This window comes from Eurypyga helias, unplaced genomic scaffold (assembly GCF_000690775.1).
Source record: "Eurypyga helias isolate BGI_N326 unplaced genomic scaffold, ASM69077v1 scaffold14867, whole genome shotgun sequence".
In the NCBI taxonomy this organism is placed as follows: domain Eukaryota; kingdom Metazoa; phylum Chordata; class Aves; order Eurypygiformes; family Eurypygidae; genus Eurypyga; species Eurypyga helias.
This window is the reverse complement of record NW_010262473.1, coordinates 24397-36539: the sequence shown is the minus strand read 5'-3', so window position 1 is coordinate 36539 and position 12143 is coordinate 24397. Positions and strand designations below refer to the sequence as shown.

The following is a 12143-nucleotide window of genomic DNA, read 5'->3' as shown; positions in this document are numbered from 1 at the left end:
GACTGTTTGTACAGCCTTCATCTTCAGCACACGGCTACACAGACAATCTTAACATTCGCTCTTGGCACCGTATGACTTCTCAGAAGGATTTTCTGAATTCTGGCCTCACATGGGCTGTAGTCAAGCTGGACAGGTAAGGATTCCCAGCCGGAATCCTCCTTCCTCATTATACAGTACAAGCACAGCAAAAATAAAAGGGAGAAAACCTGTGCCTGGTTTATGACACCCCTTGCTACCTGGATCAAGGAAAACAAATGAGGATTCCTTGGGGGAACTGTGTGAAGCTTAGACACCAAAACCAGACCAAAATACATTAAAAATTTGATTCTTTCAGGTCTGGCCTAAAAACGAATGTTGTAATGGCATAGCTCTTATCATTTGAAAATGTGGACAAAAACATATACCATAAATGCTAACCTTACCAGCCAAAAGGTCTGTCTGCTGGGAAATTTCCTGAATTAAATTACTCTTGAGACGGTATAAAATGTGACTTTATCACCACTGCCTATCCAAAACAGAAAAACTTCAGCAAGGCCTCAACGACCATATGCATATAGAGAACATAACCTTATATACAGGTTATCATATGTGTATATAGACACGCACATACATATATCCCTACAGAGCAGTAGGATCAATATAGAAGGACAGGGATAAACAGTGTTCAGAATTCACATTTGTTTTAGAAAATTAAACTGTAAATAGCACTGGATTACAAATAATCAAAACACATTTTGACATATAAAGTCAAGATATGGCTGAAAAGTAAACACAAAAAATGTGAATATGAAGAAGTTCAAAATTAAAAAAAAAATTCTAATCAAATGCAGGATCCAATCCTTCATTCTGTTTCACTTAAATTCCCCAAGTTCAATCAAAACCAAATTAATTAAAGACTTTCAGTACAGGAGTGGTAGGAGTCCACTACTTTCAAGAATGAAATCTGCTGCTGCCATCCCAAATAGAGCAAGCAGAAGAGATAGTAATGATAGAATAGTTCGAACTTACCCACACATTTCCCAGACAAAGAGAACCCACCGCTGCGACTTTAAATTTTAAAGTCATATCCTGAAAGCCATTGTACTCATTGCCCTTAGGTAGGGCCTTTCATACTAGAACACATAACACCTGCATCTTTGTAAACGATAGGACAGACAGGCTTTTGAGAGTAGTTCAAATGGCATTAGCTAAATAAAAGGGGTGTTTGGGCTTTTTTGTAGCTCCTGTAAGCACAGGACCAACTGGTGCTGTTAAACATCTGTCTCATGCACCTATCGTGACACAAGAACAATTACAGAAGAGGGAGATATTTAAACAGTTGACAGTAATAGTGACTAAGATTTTGAACACAGCCACAGAAAACAATACAGCCTTCATGACAGTCATCATATAGCCAAATGATAAATATGTAGTCTAATAACTACAAATACAAGAACTTAAAATAAACATTGCTCTGCACAAGATACAGATCACGAGAGCCAATACACTTGAGAAGCACAATTAGCTGAATCAACTCCACAATGACTGAAATCTGTACTCAGTATTAACAACGAGACAAGAGGAAACAATCTTCTCAAAGCTATGTACTGGCACCAGAACCACAGTGGCCCATGCTCTGAGGTTCTGTGATGGCAAAGCCCTCCTCCCACACAAATGCAGCTCTAAGAATTCCCAGATAACAGCCCACAAGGACACATCCAACACTCACTGGGTTTCAGGAAATGCTAATGTCCTTGTGCCTCCATCCCCATTAAGTCTAATGGAGCCTTTTGATAGCAAAGGGTGGGCAGAGTAAGCCTGGGAAGACTAGCTGGAGACCTGAAGTGAGATGCTAAAACCCCCAGATCCTTAAACTGACAGTTAGCTTGCATATACTGCTATTGTCTCCTCTTTGCCAAACAGCATATATTTCAAAATCACTGGAAAAATGGGGTTAAAATTTTGCATAAGCACTTCAGTTATTACCTGGCTCACATTAACAATCAACTAGGCTAACATAACAAACAATTCTTGTTACTCAAACTGGCGTCATTGTAATGAGCTCCAAATTAATCTCATCCGTACACAATCACTAATCTTCTTTTGTGCCAACTGAATTTTTAATCAGAACGGAGTGAATCATAGGTTGTTTTTAAAATACATTTCTAATGCTTGTCGTCCGAAATGAATAAACACTAGGGCAGGGAAGAACTTTTCTATTTACATTCTGAGAAGCTGGTTTTATTAATGCGTACTATACACGCAGGTATCAATTGCATGCAACAGGTGAGGACATTTTTAATGAAAATAAAAAATACACATTTATTTCTAATAATGCTTTGAGCATGAATAGCATCACCAACCTGAAGAATTTAGCCCCCTGCCTGTAATTAAAACTGTATGACAAACCAAAGCATAAGGAACAGTTGCCCCTCAATATCAGCATCATTCTAAAGGATCAGAAAACACACAATCAGCCCCTACAACCAGCAGAATAACTGTTCCTGGTAAGGCGTGTAATGAAGCATATATTTTGCAGTCCTGCACTTGAGACTCAACCCAAGTTTCAAACCAAAGTCACTTTAATATTCGTGCAAAGCTGAGTTTCAGTGAGCATTTTCGACTTGATTCTGCAACTGCAGGTCCAGTTTAACAAAGCAGTTGATTAGCTCTGCTTATAACAAGGGTGCTCAACATATCACCTCACTGCTGAAACACAGGCTCAACCATTTAGGAATTCTTTGGGAAAAAAAGGCAGTACGAAGACTTCATCTACAGCATCCACTTTTTAAAATGCAGTATTTCTGGAATCTTGTTTTAGCTGTCTGGCTAACAGCTGCTTACTGAACACCTGCTACCCTGGCTTAGATGAAAACCTAACTGGAAGGTCTGCCCACAGCCATGGAAACTAAAGGAGTGACTGAAGCAATCTGCAGCACAGCCATTCCAGTGTCTTCAGGGAGGTCTACTGACAGCTTCTATTACAGCCACACGAGCTTGAGGAATCCGGAGTACCTGGTTCTCATTCCAAGCTAAGCATAATGCCTGACTCAAGCCACGTAACAGCATGTGATGACTTCTGGTGGGAAAACAAGACACTCGGGCAGATGAGAGCAGCACAGGAAGGCTCAGTGTCACAGTTCCCACAGATCTGGTGGCACATAGTACTTAGAGAGTGCGCTCCTCATTTAATACCATCTACATGCTTTTGTGAATGGTAGATTCTGTTTTGATTGCCAGGAACTGCTGTATCAAAAGTATTTTAAGATTGCTCAAGATTAAGAGCATTAAATTATACTCAATGTGCTAATCTATTTTTACTTACAGTCAGTAGAAAGATATGTTAACACATTAAAAAATTCTGCTAATATCTTAGAATTCAATTAAAATTATCTTCTTCAAACAGCTCTGAGATCTGTGGAAAAAATGGATTTTTTTCCAAAACCATGCAAACCATGGTGAACATTAAAAGGCAAAGACAAAAGCAAAATTACACTATATAGACCATAGCTGCAAGGTGGAGATAACATGTTCTGATAACATCAGAATGCACTGCAGGAGAATGACCAATGACCTTATCAAAAAAGGTTACATTTACATAGTGAATACTATAGCAAGGCATAATGACCAAAGGAAAGCTGTTGGCTCGCAAATTTCTTTTTTTAGTTTGTTTTTAATTAATTTTAAAACTGGCTGTTTAATATTTCATTATGCATCAAGGAGCCAAAAGCTGCTTTCCAACAAACAGGATGGGAAGTTTGTTCTGTGCTTAGGCAGAAGAAAAGCAATGTTCCCAAAAGAAGTACCATTAATAAACAATGGTACTTCAAGAAAGAAAGAAAGAAAGAAAAATAAGAATGTTTTTATCCCTGCAAGTTTCCCTGTGGATCACTAGTGCTAGTGACTTTTTTACACATGAGAAATATGGCACCATAACTACACTCCATCTAAACAACATTTCTGCAAGATGCCCCCAATTATCTTTATTTAATATCTCATTCGCTATTGATTTCAGCTTCCCAGCACATTAAAAAGTGCTTCTCTTCCTTTAATATCAACTACAGGAAGTGTTTGCTCGTGTGAATACTTCTCAGGAGGTTGTAAGATTGTGAAACAACAAAACAGAAAAAAGGGAAAATAGGAGAACTGATAAATAAGGGCGTGAAACCAATTCTAGAATTGTCATATAAAGTAAAACCTTTCCTATAAACGAGCCTAACAAAATAGCTATTCAGCAGCACCATGCCTCCTTCCCAAAGGAGATTTTGAGCTTAACAGGAAAGTGATTGGGGAAAGTAAAAAGACATTCACCTTTTAAAAATTCTTCAGGTATCCTAAAAAGAATTATTAAAACCAACTCATTTAAGATGGTGTAGTTTTTCAGTAGCTTAACATGAAGTCAATAAAGCTAAAACCAAAAAGAACGACACATCTGTTACATCACACGTGAAGGAGATGTCCAATTCTGTGACCACTGCCTCACATTCTTCCCTCACGATGCCTATACCCCAAAACTGAACAGTACAGCACGACGGCCTCTGTCTTACTTTGGGGAACTCACATACCTGACAGTCACATGGTGATAAAGCACAAGGGAGGCTGCAGGAGAAGACTATGCAAAGAGCCTCTCCCTAGCAAGGCACTATGCCAGGAGAAATTAAATTAAAAGACATTTCCCAGGTGCCTGTTTGTGCCAGTGATTCCCACACACCCTTACAGGTAGCCTATAAAATAAAATAGATTTAAACTGTCAATTGATTTTTGGGTCAACTTTTTATTTCCTCAAAATTTTCAGCCGTTATTAGAAAGAAATGAGGTCATGACCTGCTGTGTGGGAGACCGAGCGGTAACTAGAGTAGAGCTCTCTGGCAAAGGCATACTTTTCTGACACAGCTACTAAACTCTGCACGAAAACCACAGGCGCTGGACACTTATTGGAAAAAACTATGCCCAAACCCTATTGACAAACGATACTGTCAATGCAGAAACAAGGCTACATGTGTGCAAAGGCAGCAGAATGGAGCCCAAAGAGAGCGTGAGAGTAAACGAGAATAACACTCTTTTACAAAATACCTTATTTAATACTGCTTTAGTAACTACTAGTCTCTTCTGAGCTGGAGAAGTATTTTAAAAGCAGAACCACTGTTAGCTTCTTCAAACAAGGCTTAACTACTTGGGACCAATTCTGAACAGGGAACAAAACGCTTGGTTTCAGATTGTGGTGTTTCTTCTTCCACAGTAATAAGATTGTGTGAAAATATTTTCTCCTTGAGTTAATTTTTGACCCTCACAGCTTTTAAAAGGGCATTTCTTTGTCTTTACAGTAACAGTACCACATGTGAGCAGATATTTCTCTGACACAGTGGTTTCAACGACATACAACCTGGTTTTACCCTTCCTCATGGGAAAACAAGAATTGACATCACTACACAACATTATGCTACTTTTTCTGGACCTAAATGCTTTTTAAAGCCACAATTGATCAATCATTTTTGCTGAAACAGATCTTTTAAGATGTTCAGATATTAAAAAAACATCTTTCTAAAGATATTTTGAATAGTTATTTTCAAATGTCATCTTGTCTCAATTAAAATATTTTTTAAAAAACCCTACATTTATGGATTCAATTTTAAATCACATTAGAATACAAAATATTTCTACTCACATAACAGTGAGACAAAAGTGGTTGTTTTTTTCTTTATTCTGCACTGCTATCAAATTCCTGTTGCTGAAGCTATTATAAAAAAGCCAAGTCTCTTAGCATGGTATAAGGTTCTGAGCAGTGAAGTACTTACATGCAAGGCAGAAGGATCTGGCAAAAATTCAGCATCCTCTCCAAAGATAAAATCTGGTGGCAGGTCAGGATAGTGAGCATTGAAAATTATATCCCCTGAAAAGTAAAATGAAGACATTGTTTGCACTTTTATATATGTGCTTATAAATAAAAAACCTGCACATATGATACACATTTTATATTAAAATTTGATAGTTGCATTAAATACATTTAATGTATATATCAGTATCATTTTAAAAAAAAAATCACATGCAAGATAAGCATCAGATGTTTTGGGGGATGAAGTCAAATTCCTGAGGCACAGCTTCTTCCTCTCCTGCAAGCAACGAAACATGAAATACATTATTACTTCGTATCTCAAATGGCAATACAAACACTACTGAGGGTTGCCACAAAACACCGAGTTAGAAAAGCGATCTGTTCTTAAAAAGTACCCCACATTGTGAATGCAGAACTGGAGAAAAGCATTAGCTGAACAAATCTTACAAAGCCACATCGCTGGCTCTGTGATGTCACCCTCTCAAGACATTCAACGTGACAGCTTTACTGCTAATATTCTGTAAACTTATCTTGGCTCTAGCTGGAAAGAAGGATGCTGTAAAGATTAATTTGCAGAGGATGAGGGCTCATGACCAAGAATCCAGTGGCCAGTCTAAGGCAAGTAGGCTCTACAGTATCACTGCACATCATGAACTCTCTGATCATGCGACTCAGTAGAGCACGGTGCGGGTTTCTCCTGTCTGCACTCCTATTTTCCCTTCACAAATGCCCGGAGCACATGTAAGTATGGGGTGCAGGAAAAAGTAGAGGTCACCCAGTTAAAATATCCAACACAGTCAACATAAAATCAAACCAATCCTAGATGAAACTGCATGGAATTGCAACAAAAAAAATACACCTATATTAAGTAAGAGAAAATAATTATTAGACTGCCTAAACTGTAATCCAGCATGAAGAATTCAGAAAAGTTGATGTTTTACTAGACTGGACAGCTCCCATGCCACCATAACTCAACTCTTTTCATCATGTTTACTACAATGAATAAGTCACATATGGGTCCTTACAAGAATCTCACCAATTTCTACATACAGAGCAGGCAACTCTTGAGGCTATGAGTTGAAGGAGATAGCACCTTAACAAATTTCTTGACTGAGCTTCATAGATAAAGAGGTGTGTTATGAATAACTCGGAAGTCAGCACAATGAAAAAGCTTGGCCTGTGACTTAGGTAGCCTAATGCTGCTCTGAAGCAAAAGAGTTTTATCTGTGTTTCTGCCATGTTCTTAGGTGATACCAAGCAACTCATTTAACACACACTTTTCATACTGCAGTTGCTAGTTGCATGCTTTTCATCATTTTCATTACTGCTTCAGCAGAGTTGAGGAAACAGAGTACACATAGCTACAACTGAGCTCACTAGGAGCTGCACTCCAACTACAGAGATACAACAAAAGGCTGCTTAGAATAAAAGAAGGATCAAAATAACTGCATATTTGTATGTTATACCTCCATATTTGATTATGAGTTGGCTCCAAGACTCTGCTTAGACTAGTGAGACTAGCAATAAACTGTATTCACTTCTGCAAGCTTCACACTGATAAGCGGACCTCGAGAAAGCTGTGACACCAGGTGCAACATGAAGGTTCAAGCAGCTACAAACTTCTTCCCCCAGTGTTTTCAGTTCTACCGCAGCATGAAAGGAAAAGAACTCACAGCAGCTCCAAGAACATATTCACTTGAAGGGCTCAAGTACGACATTACTAGTTTAGCATGCCAAGTGGCCAACTTTCGTGATTTGGAGCTCAGCTCAGCTGCATATCCCATGCAGTGACTCCTGCTGTGGGAGAGGGCCAACAGCTGGGAAAACGTGTCAACCACTCAGGTGCGACACACGGTCACACTGAGGTCAGGCATCGGTGGTTGCAGCTGGCTGAACTGATCTATCACCTCTCTCACATGCTCATAGTTCTTTACTACCTTCTGTCACACCCCTTCCTCCACAGAGTTATTACCGGTACATCACACCTATCCATAGCGAGAGACCAACTATGCAGATATATTGGTTTAAAAAGTTTTTATGATCTACTGATATAGGTCAATACAAGGGACAGAATCCAGAGTAAAAGGTAACACTGTGGTATTTGATTTTCTGTTACTGGTAATTATAATTCTTCTACTTGCCCAGGGTAAACATGCTTCAGATCCAAAGTCTCAACCCTTTCGTAAAAGCAATTTTGAGATCAATGTATCAGCATTAAAGACAATGTGTATCCCAAGATTGTTTTTCCTGAGTATAGTAATTCTCTGAAAAGCTACATAAGGTATGGCTGAAGGGCTCTCTAGGCTTCAAAATGAGGAAAACTATTATTTCAGTACCTGTTAATCACAACCACAAAACACTAGTGCTGAGACCATACTCAAAACATTTTACAACCCCATGGAACCTAAAAAGTCATGCTGTTGTCCTTATTTTCCAACTAAACCAGAAACACATAATTCAATGAGTCATTAACAATCTCTTTCCTACAGTACCATAGGTTCTTTATGCAAATATAAACCCTAATTTATTCTGCTACAATCAAAACTCACACAGGCTGGATGACAATAAAGACAAAGTTCAGAAGAAAATGGTGTTTCCACTTCAATGTCAACAGTTAGAAAAGAGCAGTGCTTCTCTATCATCAGTGGTTTTCAGTCTGTCAGTTAAACACAGCATCTTAATACCGAAGATGATGAGATCTGACCTTCAAACAATTTTTTTCCATGTATTTAAAAAGGAAAAAAAGCATCTTCCTCAGTCAAATTGTATTCTAGTAAGTCTCACTTCTGCAATGAATCCACAGACATTCATCCAGTTGCTAAGAGGAAAGAAAAAAGAACCCTTTTTTGAACCCTATTAGACATTCACCCATGTGATCCTTGGAGTCTGCAACTTTTCTGTTCCATCCTTTCTCCTTCCATACAGATCCTCTTATGTCTTGCTCAATTTACCATACTAGGACAGAAAAACTGCCATTGACTCTAGAAAGCTGAGGTAGCAAGGAATGAGTTTGCCCTATTCGCAACTAACAGCACGAGCTATTTTTGTAAATTAATATATTCTCAACAAAAATACACCATTACACATCAGACTGAAAAATGAGGGAATCAATCCTAAATCTGAGGGTTTTTTCTTGTTAAATACCACAAACCAAGGAAATTAAAACTGCAGTTAACAGTTTGCTTGGCATGGCTATGACACATAAATAAAAACTCCTTCTTTCTGCTCAAATAAAATGTATTTAAACAATCACAACAGCCAACGCAACAGCCGATCTGGTTATACTTCACATTAACACCAATCTCTGCGGTGAGCTTACAAAATCTGAGGTGTAAAATATTTTGAATCACCAGGTTGTCCTGACCTAGTAGAAACATCTGATTTTTTTATCATCTACTTGATTTAATATTTACATGATACTACCTGTGGCTTACCCCTCTTCAAATATAATTGTGTTGGGGTAAAAACCTAAAAATTTCAACCAATAAAGCCATTTGCAAAATTATTGTGCTTAGAGTTTGACAATGGTTACCATTTTAATTTTGAAAGCAAAACCACTGAAAAGATGAATATAGCCCTGCATTCTCTCTCTCTCACCTAAATGAAACAAATACCCTTTTCCTTGCCTCTCCAGCACTTCAGTATGTAGTTTCTCCTATGTTTCAACTTCACTTGCCCTTATTCCCTTGACAGAAGGCAAACCGTGTGGTGTTCCACAGCGCTATTGACCATGACCATTCCAGTGTAAGAACAGTGCAAGCAAACCCTTCATATTCAGACTAGATTTGCCTTATTTCTGTAGATATACTAGCCAATAATTACTTCAGTGGAATTACATTTCCAATTAAATACTACTACAGAATTTAACAGCACTTCAATGAAGTTAAAAGGCATGGAGTCAACGATAAATTTAGATAAATTTAGATAAATTTTATTATCCAAAAATATTACCTTCTCTTCCTTTTCTCTCCTCAGGCAAACAGCATTAAGTTTTGAAATATTTTACTTTGCAGGATTTCAAAGGAAAAGTTAATAGGCTCCCAACAGACAAAACGATAGAAATATTAATACTTAAATCTATCATTTAACACACACTGTTCTTTTCTCATCTATCAAAATGCATAAGGAAGTCTAACAAAGCTGTAAGGATTGACTACAAGGAAAATAGATCTAACTCTGAAACTGAGAAATTTCTTAAATCCTTACAGCTGACCTGTCACTGGATTCCACCCTAAAGATTTTTGCTCTACAGGCTTTAAGTCAAATATAGTGATAAACTACCTATAGAGTCCGTTATTAATTGGTTGGCAAGAAAGATACAGTTCCTGAAATGACAATACAACTTTGGTAAATACAAAACTACCACTGGAAGAAGATACAGGATTAATTAATTTTGCTGCGGTGTTGCTGCTGCCAGACTATTCTCTCAAGTGGAGAAGAATAACCAAACCTCAGAGGCTCCTCTTAAAACAATCTGTTGAAGCAGGACACGGGAGGACAGCTACCCTCCAATGGTGTCTGGGAATACCGTAGGACCTTTGCTCACCTGACCATAAACAACAGTCCTGTTAGAGTAAAGCAGGAGTAGCTTCAACTTTTTACAGGTTGTTTAGTGGAAGTGAGAAATACTCCTGAAACTTAGAGACAACACCTGGCAGCAGGAGGCCAGGATGTTTTCGGGCTTCATTTCTCACTTGACGTGTGAACCAAGGTATCAGAAAAGTCATTAATAAAGACTGAAAGGCATCTCTTAATAGAAAGACAATCTGAAAACAGGGTATTTGATTGCATTAAAAAAAAACCCAAAACCCTTCTCTGCATGTCTGTGACACTCCAGATGAAATCCTAGCTACCCCCCTACATGCAAAGCTGCAAAGGACCCAGTCTCCCTGAGCTTGGTGCAGGTGGTTAACCAAGTTTCTTAGTGTCGCGTGAGAGCCTCAGGGCACATTTACGGCAGCTATGACACAAGGATTTTGAGAGAGATCGGTGCCTTTTGGGTCACCAGCTGAAAATGCCAAGCAAGATACCCCAGGGAACCTCAGACAGAGAGGTACCTGTAACTGCGGCCCAAGCAGAAGTAAGGAGTAAAGAGCAAAGTAGGAAGGCACAACGGTAATACCAATGTGGAGACCTAACCTAAAATCTTTTAAACCTCTCTAAGTCCTCATCTGCACATAGATACTTTTAAGGTCATTTCTCTTGATGCAGAAATATACTATTTAAGACTAATACCTTCAAATATTTCCATCATTTACTGGTTCAAGGGAAGTCCAGAACATAAGGAAAAGTGCGATAAAACACCAAACCCAAGTGAGAGGAAAGCAATTATTTAAAAGCAGAAAATACTGTTGTAAACTCAGTATTCTAAGAAGATATAAATTAATAAAAAATTAGACTCTCTCTCAATGTTTCCCATTAGGCACATTCATTTGATAATGATTACTGAAGGAAGATGATTAGTTACTCCTGACACATAAAGCAAGGCTCAGCAAGACTTCAGAAACATATTGCCCAGAAAAGTATTCGGTACTTTGCATGGCCCAGCAAAAAGACTTACCATACAAGTAACGATGTCACCCAAATATAATCTGATTTACAGCAACCAAGAAATCCTTCCCATAAGAGCCTCAACCAAACCACAACCTGAGGAAGAGAACCTAATGGTGCACAGAGACTGACACATGCATTGCAGCAACCTAGTTAGGAGAATGTTAAATATTACAGTAACCTGTAAAATTATTTTTACAACAGTTTGCTGGCACAATAATCAAAATTTCAGCATACAAACTTGCAAAGCAGCTTTTAAAAGGGCAACAAGAAGGTCAGGCTCTTCTCCATATTTATCATTTTGTTTGTTTCTAATTACTTCCTTAATTTAGAAAGCCACAGGAAGACTAGAGTTCCATCACAGGAATAAAAGCAGATGAAATGCTGTACTGTACATTATGGGCAATATTCATAGACTAGTTAGAGGGGGAAGTCTCAGTTCTGCTGCCTAAAGCCAGTAACTAAAACGAGTAAGAAACTAAGAAACAGAAATCAGAAGGAAAAAAAACCAACCCTAAGCTTCAAATGAGACAAAAGAAACTTTCTTTGGGATCAAGGAAACTAAAGTGGTGGCAGTAGAACCCAGAGCTGTAATCCACTCACATAAAAATCATGAAAATCAGGCAGAAGATGAAAATACTAGAGTTCAAGAGGCCACAGAGAACAGTAGCATCACAAGGGCAACACATTGTTTAATCATCGTGAAATTCCAGATGACAGCACTCAAGGACAGAGAGGGAAGGAGGCATCAGTGCCTGAAAAAGAAAATGTGAAGAGCACC

At 38.3% G+C, this 12143-nt stretch overlaps 1 protein-coding gene across 1 annotated transcript in view; it reads right to left on the bottom strand.

The window, feature by feature from the left end:
• The window catches only part of BRE (brain and reproductive organ-expressed (TNFRSF1A modulator)), a 165993-nt gene that overhangs the window by 132187 nt on the left and 21663 nt on the right, over positions 1-12143 (bottom strand). Inside the window, exon 3 of the mRNA XM_010155743.1 lies at positions 5775-5869. Coding sequence (XP_010154045.1) covers positions 5775-5869 — 95 coding nt within the window. The remainder of the gene's footprint in view (positions 1-5774; positions 5870-12143) is intronic.